The sequence below is a fragment of the Thermobia domestica genome, chromosome 7 (assembly GCF_964235325.1).
Source record: "Thermobia domestica chromosome 7, izTheDome1.hap1.1, whole genome shotgun sequence".
Classification (NCBI taxonomy): Eukaryota; Metazoa; Arthropoda; class Insecta; order Zygentoma; family Lepismatidae; genus Thermobia; species Thermobia domestica.
Window position 1 is genome coordinate 56,804,089 of NC_137460.1, and position 16,624 is coordinate 56,820,712.

At 30.5% G+C, this 16,624-nt stretch overlaps 1 protein-coding gene and 1 long non-coding RNA gene across 2 annotated transcripts in view; one reads left to right on the forward strand and one right to left on the reverse strand.

Annotated features, from left to right (window-relative positions):
* Positions 1-12,687, forward strand: part of LOC145690124 (aquaporin AQPcic-like) — a 104,090-nt gene extending 91,403 nt beyond the window's left edge. Inside the window, exons 6-7 of the mRNA XM_081764708.1 lie at positions 3,984-4,103; positions 12,419-12,687. Of these exons, the coding sequence (XP_081620834.1) occupies positions 3,984-4,103; positions 12,419-12,463 (165 nt within the window). The 3' untranslated portion in view covers positions 12,464-12,687. The remainder of the gene's footprint in view (positions 1-3,983; positions 4,104-12,418) is intronic.
* Positions 12,688-13,511: 824 nt separating this feature from the next.
* LOC145690125 (uncharacterized) overlaps positions 13,512-16,624 on the reverse strand; it is a 51,144-nt gene continuing 48,031 nt past the window's right edge. Inside the window, exons 2-3 of the long non-coding RNA XR_014132173.1 lie at positions 15,503-15,545; positions 13,512-14,388 (exon numbers count right to left, since the gene is read on the reverse strand). This is a non-coding gene — a long non-coding RNA (uncharacterized LOC145690125). The remainder of the gene's footprint in view (positions 14,389-15,502; positions 15,546-16,624) is intronic.

Consider the following 16,624-nt stretch of genomic DNA (forward strand, 5'->3'; position numbering starts at 1 on the left):
ATAAAGTTTTGTGCATTATAGGCAGAGAATAGCCTACGAAGTAACATTTGACAGTGTAGACAGCACACTAAATTGAAACGAGATTTTGTCGGTGACTGGAATGAAATGCAATAAATTTATTGTCTCCTTAGTTTAATAAAAAAGAATGTTGTTAAGAATACAGATATCGAGATTTGAATTGGTTATTTAAAATTAAGTTAGCTTGATATTTTTTTAAAATTATATTTTTAATTCAAAATTCGATTGTACCTAGGTAATTTGACGTGTTAGAAGGTACACAGAATATTTCATTGGACGAAAACTGAACTGATCAAGAATGACAAGCGATTTGCGTGTAGATGGCAAAGAAATAGGTAATCTCATTTGTAATTAGCTGTACAAATACTGTACAATCATTAATATCAAGTTTGAAGTTTTCAGTACACTTGTTTATAATTGGTCTAACATTACAAGATGATGCTTGAGAAACATATTAGTATCTGGTTGTTCAAAAGTATGTAGTTAATTCGGCTAACATAGCATTAAAAATGTGAAAGCGAAACAGAATTAACACTTTAACAAAGGAGGAAGGAAACAGAATTAACTTTAACAAACTATATATAACGAAGTCGAAATTCACTGCACTTTAATTTTTTTTTTCTTTCTTCAGAACTACCTTTTTTGCATCGGTGAGTTATTGAAGGTTGATGCAAGTTTTGTGCGTTAATTACCATAATTTCTTGAAATAAAGTTGTAGCTAAAATGTCGAGCAGTTTTATGAAAAGGAAGATCACCTTTCGTTCTATAATAATTACTGTAAATATTGTTTCTAACAGATTGATTTGGCGCAAGTTGTCCCGGTTTCCATTCCTGATAGGAGAGCATTGAAATTTGAATTCATTACGGTGTTCGGATCTTACCCTAAACTGCAGGTTCATATAGCCTCGATGCTCAAGAGGGACGGTAAACTTCGACAAATAGGATAATATATTGATAGAAAGAGTTCTTTCCATATTCTAGTATTGCAGTATCAGAGACGCGAGAGGACAACAAACAACAGTTTAACTGTGATGATTCGAAAATTTATTTACTTGGAACGTGAGAGGAAAGGAACTTACAGACGAAATAAACTGTGAGAATTATGACTTATTGCACAACGGAAAACTATCAGTTTATACAAATCTCCAAAAATTGTGGTAAGATAAGAAAATATAATTTTACCTCGTTAATAAGTCGAAGGGTGGGAGCTATTTACTTTTAGTAAAAAGTTTATATTCTTCCGAGATACCTAATCCCCCCTGATGAATCCTTAGATATTATCATAGCAAAAATTTTAATATCTGACAACACTCCATTAATTATATGTCTACTTTATTTCCCTTCTGACGTGTCAGTACAAGATTTTACTAAATACTGTAACTGGTTATGCTTTTTTTTTTTTTTTTTTTTACATTGACGAAAGTTTGTAATTTAATTATTTTAAGTTTTTAACGCTGAGCTATAGGTTGGATTTTAGGTAACATAACGACTAGTAATTATTATAGTAGCAGAAAAAAATATTTGAATTAAGCAAGATTTTACACTTAAACCAGAAAAACAAATCATATGACCAAAATGACCCAGAAAAAATATTACCGGTAGATTCGTTATAATGGTTTTGTGTATTGTGACATTGAATCATTGACCAAAGTTGATCGCTTCCATCCCACATTTATGTTTGAATGAAATATCATAAACAATAGTGAATATGGTCCCATTTTACAAGGGGACTTCTAATTTCAAACAAGCTGATTTCGTAGGTATATATTAAGACACTAAGAAAATGAATGTAATAAGTGATTACTGTATTAGTCAGTGAAGCCACTGACTCTATATAATTCATTGTATTCTGTAGCAGACAAGCAAACATCTAAGAAATCAACTAATTATAAACAAAAATATAAAGATCATGAGAATTAAAAATGTTAATATACAAGAAAACAAAACATTTTTTCAAAGCCAAAAGAACAAAAAATATTGTATAGTATCAGAGATATCCAAATTTACGAAATATTGTTAAAAATAAATACATCCAAGAAGCAAGAAAATCCTGCTATTTAAGATTAGAAAGTTATATTCATAAGACCAGCTCATATTTTAGGAATATTTTTAAAAATTCTTACGGTAAACAGGTCACACGGCAAATGAACTACCATGGCACGATAGTTAAGGGTACAATTGAAATTGCTGAAATATTTAAGAGTATTTTATGAAAGTTTCAATTTACGGTTTAGTCAAGACGCATTCTTTTCTAAATGCTGCACTAATTGGAATTCCTATCATTACTTAATTAGATATAATTGAAGACATTAAAACTATTAGCGTGGGAGACCCCGGTTCGATTCTCGGCGGGAGCTCGTGTAGTTCGGATTCCACGTTAATCAGTAGGTCCACGTCTCATATAGCCTCCCTGTTGAAAGGGACGTTAAAATCAACTCAACTCATTGAAACTATTAAAACGCAACATCACCCCAAGTCCAAACAATGTTTCATATTACATAATAAATTTATTGTGCGAATGAACTAGCAGCTAGTTTAGCAAATATATTTAATATTTCACTTCATACTGAAATATTCCCTTCAATATGGAAGCAGGTGCACATTGTACTAGTATATAAGTCAAGAGATAAGCAAAATTCTAGTAACTACAGACCAATAACTCTGGTTAATGAATTTTCGAAGATATTCGAATTCCTTACATAATCACTTAATATTTTAATGTAAGAAATATTTTAAGTGAATCACATGGTTTCTATAAGGGTAAGTCAATTGTAAGTAACTTAATCAGATTTCACATATTATGCAGTTAAAAATAAGCAACAGGTCAATATAATATATATATATATATATATATTTCAAAAGTTTTCGACTCTGTAAATCACAAAAATCTTATTAGCAAGTTATCAAATATTGGTTTGTCTCCATGGTTCGAAATCTACTTATCGAATAGAACATATAGAGTTAAAAATCGGACCTATACATTTTAGTGCAAGTGATACAAGAAGTGGGATACCACAAGGATCACCTCTTAGGATCTCTTTTAATTTCTTTGTTTATAAATGATATCCAAGACAAAAATCATTTATTCAAACATATTGTTGTATGCTGATGACATGAAATTGTTTAGAGCAGTTAATAACGAATACGATAATACTTGCTACAGCAAGACTTGAATACAATAAATGCATGATGTAAAAATTATTTACTTCAAATCAATACTAAGAAAACAACATATGCCACAAAGAAAACACAATATTATGTTAGTAAATAGGACGTCGCTGGTGTAAAAATAGAGCAAATAGACATTATTAAAGATCTGAGAATCACATTTGAAAGACATTTAAAATTTTGTCACCATATAAATCCTATTATACATGGAGCTACAAGGACGATATGTTGTATTTTTAAACAATAATATTTTTTTAAAATGTTAGAACATTTGTGTTTTTATACAAATTACTTGTTAGACCTAAACTAAAATTTGGATTTCTAATATGGAACAGTATTTCTAAAACTTTGACAAGGAGAACGGAACCCATACAAACATGTTTTATTAGATTATTGTGTTTTAAAATGAAAATGAACATTTATGAACACTGGAATTACTGTTGGGGTTTAGAGAAACTTACAGAAGAAAAGTTTTTAATAAGGATTTTACAGACAAAGTAGTTAATAACATATATTACAGGAATAGTGGTTACGTAACATTGACTGCAAAGTTCCTAACTACTGTATAAGAAGTAATGCAATTTTAGTCCTATTGATCTTCATTTTCCATTATGCGTTATGTTAATTTTCTCATTTTTTGCCTTTTCTTTATAATGATACTGTACATGTGTATATTGCGATACCATAAAAAAAAAATGCTGTATGTTTACTCAAAACTGTTTGCGGCAGTATAGTAATGAAGATATTATTATTAAAGTTCTTTGTTTTACCTAACTACTATTTATTTTATCTTCTAGGTATATTGGTTCGGACCATGCTTGGGAGGAGTCGCAGCTAGTCTGCTGTACAAATACGTATTCGCCGCAGAACCGCCACAAAAGTCACCTTACCAAGCTGTGAAGACTGACGAAAAAGAGGTAAATTTTTCTATTCTTAACTTTCTTTCCACAATCAACTGTTGTGGGTACAATGGCAAGAGATAATAAATAAATAAATAAAAAGGTTTTTAAAATCTGAATAAATTTATCTACTAGAATGTATTGTAGTGTAGGAGCGACTTCAAACTTACGAAGTGTAAGATTAAGTACAATAGAGCATCGATTTTTTTTTTTTTTTTATAATTAAAATTACAACTTACTCAAATTAATTTTAAACTATTTTTTAAAGTGGAAACGGATGTATATGGACTTAAATAAGAACTTTTTAAAGAAATATATTAACAGACGTCACTGCACCCATTGAGGTGTTTCATGGCATAGCTCCGAAAACTATAATCACGTAAAATTTACCTGGAACTACTGGGAAAGCTACTTTTTCAAACGACGGGGAAAAAAATGTATACATATGTCGAAGCTAAGGTTGAATTGAGTTTTTTTTTTTTACAAGCCTGTTAAAAAAAATTCTGGTGAGAAAAAGAGAGAGAGAGAAATGTGACAAACACGACAGTTTTCTGGAATGCTAAGAACATGATTTCACAAATAGTACCTCAACAAATGCTCTGTTTGGAGCATCAGAGCATAGAAGGCTATTTCCTACGTAAACGAAAGTGAGACCTACAATTTTGAAGACAGTTCTCATGTAAAACTGTTTAGGACGAATATATATATATATATTTTCAGAGGCAATACACATCTTCTGCTGTAAATTTGGATGTGAGTGTAACTTTAGCGTTACAAGCTTATTGGAAGCTCGGAAGATGAAATTTACGAGTTCCAAAAGTTTATATTCCAATAATATTATGAATCCTTATAGATCCAATTTCGAAAGGATATTTCCAATAATATGAATCCTTATATAGTACAGCGAGTTCCAAAAGGATCTTTTCAATAATATTATGAATTCTTATAGAGCCAATTCGAAAAGGATCTTTACAACAGCATTAGGAATTCTTATAGAGCTAGTTCCAAAGATATCTTCCAATAATCTTACGAATTCTTGTACAGGCAGTTCCAAAAGGAACTTTTCTATAATATTATGAATTTTTACAGAGCCAGTTCTAAAGAGAATTTTCCAATAAAATTATGAATCCTTATAGAGAGAGTCGCAAAAGGATCTTTCCGATAATATTATGAACCTTACGGAATTTATATTTTCAAACTAAATATTTGTGCGCGCTGCGTTTTAATTATGGAGTAGTCTTTTAATTAATATCTATTGGAAAATCGAATTAACTGACACTCAAACCAGTTGGTCAACGCCTTTCCCTTTCTAAGGTGGCGCTCAACGCTAATTAGCTTGTCATAGAGGGTTTAGCTACCTACAAAAATGTAATTTATAATTAAAGATGAATATTAAATAAGCCTACATAAGGTACACATTTGTAAGACTGTTTACAGTGATTATGTAGTGGAAACAGAACTGTCTAAACTAAGTGACTTACTTGTGTGTGTACTGTTTCTATAAAGAAGAGAGAACTTTCCGTTTGAATTGTTAATCTTCATCAGGGAATGACTCTGTCTACTAACTAAAACGATTGCAGTAAAATATTGAAATGTGTTCACGTAATTTTGAATTATGTTCTTCCTTCTGTAGAAATCAGTATTGAGATATAGAAAAATTCTAATATTTTCTTTAATTTTTACTGTAAGTCATAGTTTAATTCTTTCCAATATTTCCTGAAGAATTTGAAAGGAAAAATGTACTCGTAATAAGTTTTTCGTACAAGAATGTAATTCAAATAAGTCAACACTCTTAATAGTCATTTCGTTGTTATTTACTCGTCTTTAACACGAAATCTGAAATAATTGTGGAATCTAGTTTGCTTAAGTTATTTTATAGAATAAAATTTGCCCCTAGATGTGAAAGCAACGAAAGGCATTTAATCAAATTACAGAATTTTCTGCTATAAATTAGAAATAATAATAATAGCAGAATAGTTTAAATTGGAGAAGTTTGAAGTTATAAGAAACTGAATCACAGAAAAAAGAATAATTTTATTTTAGACAGTGATTAGTACAAAAAGTTCATTGAGATTGTCACGCGTAACAATCATTGAAGCAAACAGCATAACTGATAAAAGTTTCAATAAATAAACACTGTCAAAATATGTTTAATACAACGAGTTATAGCAGCCTTAACATTAATACTTATCTAGTAGATTTAACTTTTCTTCTCACGATTGTACTCTGTAGGCTAACAAAAACTGGATTTCGATTAGAAATTCAGTATTATGTACACCGAAATACAGGAAACTAGAAAATGCACTGGAACTTAAAGGCACATCCTATGATTAACAGCTATAAGCAGTTATAAACCAGAATAGTAACCTTAATTCTTATTCTAGGCAATATCTTTGAATGGTTCACATAAATTGTCCCTTGAGAAAATGAAAGATAGAAAATTAGAAGTATGTTTAAATGGTGACAAAGATCCATTCCATCAAGATGATAATTTGGTAAGTTTCGTGTTTCATTTAAACTATAGACAGAGAAAGAGCACTATGTCTGCACAAAGCACTATATGGAATGGAGGGTAATATTTATCACGAAGTATTATAGAATATATTTCAAACATTCAATAGTTGAAGAATATCATATATCTAAACCCAAGGCAATGAATAATATTTACTGATAGTTGATATAAGATACGTAATTTAAAATAAATGTTCTTTCTTTGTATCTCAAGTTAGGTGATTTATTTATTGTTTCAGTATACTCTATTTCTTTCTTCAGTAACTTCTCAAAACTGCTGTTAAGTTCTTCCTTTCTATCGTACTATCCTAGAAGAACTGATAAAACCTTAATCTTTGCAAACTTTAGAAACAATGCTTTCTTTTTTGGAAACAATGCTTTCTTTTAAGTTGTACTATTAGGAAAAACTATTACTAATTTTTGTTCTTAAACCTTACTGTGATTAAGCAAAATAATTAAATTCCAGAAAACCGTTGATCACTTTCCACATTTCAACAAAGTGTTTTCATACAAAAAAATATGAGAGTATGATGTGACCTGAGTTGTAAACTGCCAATCTGTGCGTATGATAAGTAATCAACAGTTTTCTGGAATTTGATTTTCTTCGTTCGTTCGCAGAAAGGTTTAAGAACGCGAAATAGTGATAATTTCTATTAACAGTAGTACAACACACATTTTCCGAAGTTTCCAAGGATTAGTGTTTCACTAATTATTTTCGGATAGTTCCATAGACAGGAAGAACATTAATATGTCCAGTTTAGCAATTTAAAAAAGTTACTGTAGAAAGTTGTAGAACATACTAAAAGTCTAAGTAAATATCTTAACTTGAGACACAAGTAATAACATTATCCTTCAACGAATAATGTTACACAATTCATTCCACAGAAAATTGTCCTATATATATATATATACAAGATGTAAATAATAAAGTATATATTTTCATATTCTGGGTTCCATACACATAATCATCAATAAAGATTGACCAAATTATTCTATTTATTAAGATTTTTTGTGTACATCTGTTACATGTTCTCCATTGATGCATTACATTCACAAACATAATTATATATCAAATAAAGACATAATTAAATAGTAAATCATCTAAAAATATAAAACCTTTAATTACTTTTCCCCTTATGTAATAATAATAATAATAATAATAATAATAATAATAATAATAATAATAATAATAATAATAATAATAATAATAATAATAATAATAATAATAATAATAATAATAAAACCAATGTTAAAAGCTTTTTCAGTCTCTGTGAGAAGCAATATATCTTAAGAATACTAGAGTTGTTGAAACTACTTCACATATTTTACTGTTAGAACTGAAGTATATAGTTCATCACAGACAGTGGGCCGATAAATCCAGCTTAAAAAAGAAGAAAATTTTGAATGTATTTAAATGAATTAAAACTTTTTTCAAGCATATATGATATTAATTCTACTAATTTGTATTTTCTGAGATCAAAAAACATTTGTATTTAACCTGTGTAGTGACTGGTTATGGAGATGCCTCAAGTCTCACTACTAAAAAACACAAAAATAATTGAAAATACGATATCAACAATACTTTGCTTTCTTGTTATTTCATCATTAAGAGCTTTAGCATGCTACGTTAAGGGGCAATAGGAAAGTATATTAGACGTGTTATAAATCTACTTTTATATGAGAGACAAAAATGTACTGAACTAGTAGTTTCCGACCTAAAATCGCTTGCAAATAGGCACTAAGTTGTTAAAGATAGACCATGAATAAGTCTAAAAACAATCTAATATGAATAACTATCAATCAAACCAAGTCTTGATATGCCTAAAAATTACAAACTAAAATCTGAATCTCTCGATCTCTATGTTGATCAATGAACTTTTGCAAGAACTTAATCCAAATCATACATAAATACTAAAGTTCCTTCACGCTAAAAAAATGTAGTACAGGCGTAAAATCATTACTCTCAGGAATTGATTACTTCTTTTAAAATGTTCCGTTATAAAAGTTTTCCATGTTATATTTTTTTATATTTTCTTCATATAATTTAGAGGTACTGACATATATATATATATATATATATATATATATATATATATATATATATATATATATATATATATATATAATATGATATAATATCAATCAGTACTATTATACCGGTAGTAATGCTCTTAAATAACAATGCACACACAATATATTAAAACATCATACTGCAAAAAAGAACACTAAAAAAAGTTATGAAATTGTGCTGTAATCTCTAATAAAGTTAACTAATACTGTATTGTGTTGCTAGGGATCTATCATTTAGTCAAATGTATGACACTGCAACACAAATATATATTTTACATCGCTTTTTTTTAAGTTAAGAGGAAGCTGTAATAAATCACGGTAAGCATAGTAATATACATGACAACAGCTTAAAACTAAATTTTCTTCTCATTCTTGCAGTATTCTGCTTATGTATATGCATTATGATTAAAGATACGAAAAAATGGAAAACGAGGAGATTTGTTGGAAATTGGTGATTTTTAATCTAACCAGCCGTTTATGCTACACACTGGTAATTCGTTTTATGTTAAATGAAAAAGAAAATTTACAGTCCAGTAAGGGGTTCTAAGGAAACGTAAGGTTATGCGAAAAGGACACGGAAAACATGTACATTATTGTATGAGACGGCTAAGTACACCTCGAATCAATTTCCCCAACTTATTGTTGATATGGGAAGGGGTCCAAGGGAATAGTCTGCTAAACTTGCAACGTTGCTTTTTCATTTAACATAGTACGCTTTGCCAGTGTGGAGCCGAAACGGCCGATGCGATTGGCGAAATTCCATCATTTTAAATTAAAAACCTTCTATTTCGAACAACTTTCCTATTTCTAATTTTTCGTACCTTTACACTAATGGAGGTGTCCTATGACCTTGAACTTTTGATACGCCTGGTTATAGATATTCCATTTCCGCGTTATAAAAATCTTTGATTTCTGCAAGTCATATTTAGATATAACATTGTTTCCTGCTGAGATTTTCCTTCCGTATTTACATGTTTCCTTCTTTAAAAAAATTCGTGACAGTTTTTCCAGTTATTTCTGTTTCAGAGTTGTTCATATCATAAACCCCATGAAGAAGCTTTTTTTTCACTCTAAAATAATTTGTATACTGAAGAAACCTATATTCACTATGGAATTCGTAAATGTTACATCTCTACTAAACTTTTAGCTACGTAAACAGAAAAGGACACTGAAAACAAACATAATAATAATAATAATAATAATAATAATAATAATAATAATAATAATAATAATAATAATAATAATAATAATAATAATAATAATAATAATAATAATAATATGTTGTAAAAGGAAAAAGACCATACTGTGACCCGAAACAAATAATTCTTTATGGTACTGGTTTACTCTTGCACTAAAATATATGACGATTTGCACAATAAACTAATTATCACATTCACATGCACTTACACACGATCTTTTGTTTGAAAATTAAGGTAAACTTATTGTGTTAAAAAGTGTAATGTTAAAGCACTTAAACATCCACTCAAGAAAGTATATAGTCTTAAGTACGCTTACGTTGTTAATTTCTTTCAGCTAATTTTTCTGACATGTTACATAGATGAGTTACAGTTTACGAATCGTCTATGCAAGATGTATCAAATAACAAGACACTGAAACCCGAATCTTATCCCGGAGTGAGGAATTTTTATTTTTCTTGTGAAGAATTCTCACATACTCGTAACATAAAGACGAAAGGAACTGTATTAGTCAAAAGTCTTTACTTATTCTTTATATAATCATCTCAGAATTGTACATTTAATACAGATCATTTTGCCTGTGTTCTTGTCAAGAATTCGTGCGTATTCCTAATACGCACGACCTAATGTACGTATTCCTAATATAGTTATCTCAAAATTATATCTCTAATATAGTTCATTTATTGTAAGTTGTTGTTTTCAAGAATCCTTTCTCACAATCAGTACTAATAGTTTCTCAGATTTATACCACTAACGCAATCCTTTCGGTCTGTGTTGTTGTCAATAATTCGTGGGGATTTCTAATAGTTATTTCTCAGATTTATACCACTAACGCAATCCTTTCGGTCTGTGTTGTTGTCAATAATTCGTGGGGATTTCTAATAGTTATTTGGAAATTATACCTCTAATATATTTCTTTTTGTTTTCTGTTTCTGCCAAGAGTTCTTGCGTGCTCCTAATTTAGTTTATCTCAGAACTATACCTCTAGTTTTTAATTCTGTCTTCTTGTCAAGAATTCTTGTATATTCCTAATGCAGTCCGAGTGGGTGAATCGATTTAAGTACTGTTTTCTGCAATTGTTCAGGGGCAAGGCAGATATTCAGTTTTGAGTAGACAAAGAATATTAATACAAAGAAACTCTTAAAGGTGATTATGATCTGATTGACTTGGCGTAGAATAAAATGCAACTGCAATCTGTCATTTCTGCAGTGATAAATCTACATTTTTTAAGTCTCAGGGTTAGTTATCCTTTAGAATTCAGTAAGAATAAAGTTTTTTTTTCTGCAAATCAAAGAATTAATGTTTTTTAGTCATTCACTTAATTCAAAGTGAACCTTTGGTGCATAATTCGCGCAATATGTAAATATACCGTCGATTTTAAAAGTAAAATCTAACGAAGCCAAATTACTCTTATTAAATGATAGTGTTACAGTTTCGGCTATGTATCACTGCCTTCATCAGGCAAATTATGAAATAAAACGTAAATTCTACACCTTTTTGATATTTGTATGGAATTAAAAGTTGGTGAAAATGAAAGAATTTCATTGGTTCTTAGAAATTATCCCCTCTCATTTTATACAAACTGCCGAATTTAAGTTTATTTCATAATGTGTCTGATAAAGGCAATGCTACATTGTCGAAACTCTTAATACTATTATTTATTAAAAGTAATTTGCTTAAGTCAGATTTTAGTTTAAGGTAACGAAGTTTCAAAGCTAGAATGAACGGCATTCAGTGTTGATCTAATATTAGGACAACTTTAAGAATAGGTGTAACGTTTGGGATATACCAATAGTCAAATAATGCATGGTCTACCGAATCTAATGCAATACCCGAACAACTTTAAATGCTAAACATATTTATACGGTGTGTAGTACTAGGCCGATATCTGAAAGGCAAAATAAAACTTGAAGTATTGAAGTTCAGCTAACCGCACTATGGGATCAAAACCACACACTAGCAAACAAAACGCTAAAGCTACGCGAAGCAGAACAGATGGAATGAGACACACAAGTGTTCCCAGCGTGCATTTTTAATTTTCTCGGAGTAAATCACTGCAGATGTCGATACAACGTATCAAACAATGCGACTCTATGCTTATACAATTTACTTGTATCCGTGTTATTGATACATGAATATAGGTTATGACTTATGAATAATGATTTACTATTGACCAATACTAAAAACTAGGAGACGACCGGGAATTAAGATGAAAACTGTATATATAGTATGCCCCTGTGTTCATTACATATTCAAAACTCAATTTTCCGAATAAGTATTCTGAATAACAAGAGTAATTGGAAGATTTAAGTGAACGTGTCCTCGAAAGAACTTTTTTTAATTATCTCGCAGTATTGAACTAGTGTACCGACATACAAAGTAAAACAAGATACATTGTTTTCGAACGTAGTGTCATCATCACACAGAAAAAATAAACTCTTGTTACGAGAGAAAGAATAGTATATCTGCAAGTTATGTTACTATATTGTCATCTTGCATTCTTAACACTTCTGTATATAAATAGTGCTAATGTATAATTAACTTTTTTTCTTTTAGTTGCAACAACTTGACGGACATAAGAAGGGAGAAGAGGCTGCTTGAAGTGTTGAAGGTACTGACTGTGTGGAAAGAGACATCTATAGGAAAGGAAACCAAATAGAGACCATTTTGTTGAAACTTCCTGGTAGATTTGACACGGGAGGCATAAAACATAAGTCATTCATTGTTAAGTTTCTGTTCATTATTTTAGCTTCTTTTCAATTAAACGAAATGCTCACACACCACATAAATCATCATCATCATGTTTTCTTGAAAAAAATAAAGAAGCCCATCAACATCACAAAACTAATCTTTGTAAGAAAATAAATTTTAAAAAATATCATTCAACAAATGTATATAATTTCTAGTTCTTGTAGCTTTGCTTTTGAATTATTATAAGTCGTAATTTTTTAAGAGAAAGAAATATTATCATTGGAAACAAGTCTCCCATTTGATTCAAAATTATATTTAAAAACAAACATGTTTTTAAATATCAATAAATATCTACTTCTTAGATAGCGCTGAAATGTATTTTTCACTATTAATAAAAATATGTAAAAGGACGGATATTGTATATAGTTTACATAGATTTTTTTTTTTAACTTTTAAATGTACTATTGATACACTACTAGTACGGTTGTGTTTCTGTGTAAACATTGTTGTGAAAGATAAGGAGTTCTCAACGTTTTTTGCATTTATTATTTGTATGTAGTAAAACAACGATATATTGATGTTACCATTTCCATATAATGTATTTTAATAGCAAAAGTAAATCATTTTTTTATTGTACAAACTTCATTTGTCAGCATAATACATAATATAAATATAGCTAATGAAAACATATTGTAAATGTGTGTGTTTTCTCATAATATTGTTATTAAATATCAAAGTAGAATTTTTAAATATAAATAAATATGTAAAATTTTTATTTTCCATATTAAGAAAAAACTTATTTCACAAATAAAAATCACAACTCTAGTTCTACAAACTGGTTGTATTGTATTTATTGGTCACCTGTTCAAAAACAACAAATTGGTTCATAGCATGTATTGCTCACCTGTTTAGAGACAATTGACCAATTGTTTTGATCTTTTAATATATATTATTGCTTCTTCTGAACATGTCTAACGAGTGTGCTTCATGTGCACGCAGAGATGTAGCCAGCAGGTTTATCTAGGAGGGGCCCCTCGTTTTTGAGGGGGCAGCTATACTTTTTATTCTTTTTCTCCATAAATATTATATGCCAGGTAGTTTCTATTATGCTTAACCAAGAACTACTGCATCGCACCAAACCTTTGTGCATAACTATTTCAATTTAGACCCTAGTACACAGAACCTATCTATATAGGCTTAAGATTGATTTACTTTGAAATTTCACTTAATTTCTTTAAGATTTCCTGACAAAAATATTATTATTCGTGACTAAATAACACTATCATTATTTTATTAATATCTATATTTCACTTCCTGTTCTACACCGAGTAACAAAAAATAAATAAATAAATCCAAACTGAAAAACAATAAAAAAGTTTTCACCAAATTTTTCCATCTGATAAAAAATACATTTTTTCAAAAAAACACTAGTTACAGCATATAAAAATATAATGTACTTACAAAGCAGTCTAGTACCATTGATTTCTGGCAGTATTTATAGTACCTTGTTAAAACGTTTGTCTTCAAAAGGATGGGTAAATAATTTACCGTAAATCATTAATTACCTAGTATTTTTTTTTTTTTTTTTTTTTTTTTTTTTTTTTAAATGATTGAAGCGAGGCAATCTTACGACGATGTCTTAAAAGCTGGTTATTTGGGGGTTGATCTAGGAAATCATTTCGGGAGCTGGCCTCGATGCTTCCGCCGTGGCTACGCTCCTGTGTGTACGTAGTCTTCGGTTGCATTCCCAATGGGGGTGCTTCTTTTGAATACGAACATGAAGAATTTCACCGATCTTTTCCTGAGCAAAAGTGCAATCTGTTATAGCTTCGGTGCTGAAAAGAGACATTAAATTAATTAATATTGTAACATGTGTTGCCTCGAACAGACGACATAGAAACAAAACTTTTTAATAATTCAATTAATTCAAAATATGTTTAGAAAATATTTGATTATGGTAAATTTAGTAGCAGAACATGTGCAATATGTGAATTCATCGTTTATTTAATACTCTTGGTAAGTTAACAAAAATATATGTTAGCAAAAGAGCTATTATAGTATAAATGAGCAATAAATATTTTTCCCAGAACTACTACCACTATTCGACTCAACTGGTATTTGTTTGTTTTACGGTAACTTTCGTAAAAATTTATCCGGGGTTTGCACGTGCCTTCCTGCATCCTTTGGAAATAAGTTTATTGTTTGGAGGTTGAAATTAGTCAAGAGACGATAATCAAAAGGTAAAATCAACTCTACGTTACAATGCACATTTACATATTGTGTGACAACTAGACAGCAGATTTTTAGATGATGTACCAATAGAAAGAAAAATTTAAAAAACATATTGAGTTCTTTCATTTTTAGTTTCTAACATGTTATATACCACAATTCAAAGCATTTTAGAGATTTGCCTTGCATTCAATTTGCTCCACTGCTCCTAAATAGACTCTCTGTCCTATTTCTCCCCTGTTTCCCATTTTCGCACCCACTTGTTTTCAACGTGCACGTTATATAAGTATTTAAAACTTAAATTTAAATCAAAAGGTTGTTTGTGCATGTATATTTTGTTTCAAAGTATCTATTTTTTTTATCGTTCATAAGAACAATAAAACGCAAAGCAAACCCATTGTTGTTGTTTACCAGTTATTGCGGCCAAGTTTTTTTTTCTTCTTGTTTTCTGACGGTATCAATAGTGCTTCGACACAAATAGCATAGTTGAAACTGTGTTTTGATGTTCATTACGAAACACTGTCTCGAAAAACGTCTGTACATGTGCACTCTGCTTCGTATGCTGGTGCTATTTTAAGTTGTAGAAATGAGTAAGGTAAGGAATTATACAATGAAAGAAATAGTTAACCAGTTTAAAGGAGAAGGGATTATATCAAATGGTTCTTTGCTTAGGTGTGATGTTTATGATTATGAAATAACGGTGGATGAGAGATATCTTACCTCATGTGTTCGTCATGATTTGCGACAAGGAAAACCTGCAGTCCTGAAAAAAAAAAAAAAAAAATCGTCGGCTTTAGTGCCAGCTGTTTCAAAAATCCGGAAGAAATCCAGTTTAAGCAATATCAATTTGCTCTTTATACATCGCAGTATTTCTCTTCCTAACCTAAAACACCCTTCAATGAAGAAATTCCCGGAAGTGTATACAGAAAGATCAGTTCCAGATGAAATCACGCTAAGGAAAAATTACGTGAAGCGCGATTATGATGCGACCTTCCAGAAAGATTTTCCAGAAAAATTAAATTAAATGAAATCTTTAGTTTTACGTCCCACGCTTATGCCGGTTAGGCTAAAGGAGACGGTGATGATGAGAAATGAATGAAATGGTGGAATGAAGAAAGTGGGAGGAAACGGGAGAACCCCGAGAAAACCCTCGAGCACGATGTTTGTCCACCACAAAGTCTACACGGCGCGAGCTGGGATCGAACCAGGGATCCCAAGCACCGGAGGTGAACGCTCTACCACTGAGCCACTAGTTTTATTATTACCTTCTTGAAAAATACAAAATGGACTCAACTAGCTGAGTCTAAACAAGAAAAGCACTAGACATAAATACAAAAATCATCAAATCTGGGTCTACAACTATAAAGGCAGAGAACTAGAAATAAATAAATGCATATTTAAACAATAATAGTAATAATAATAAGAAGAATAAGAATACTTATTTTAAAAAAAAAAAAAACACGAGAGAGGAACGTTAGTTCATGACAAAAGCACTTCTAAAAACCTACTAAAAGAAATCCTTTCCTGCTGCGGAGAATAACATTTCCGGCGTGTACGTTGAAGAAAATCAAAGTAAGTGCGTGCATCCAGTAGCGTGATATGCCGCTGGAAATATAGTAAAGTGCTGGCTAGCAGGAAAAGCACTGTACGATGCTTAGTGGGGGGAAAAAAATGAAAGTCCGGCAGAAGCAAATGATTAATGTGAAACTGTGCACTCGGACGACGAGTGATACGACCCACCATCACCTGCAAGGCGTTCCATATCACTGGCGCTCCCTCACATGTTGTAAACCGATGCGCCAAAGTGTCCTCAGAACGACATATAGTACACAAAGCATCAGG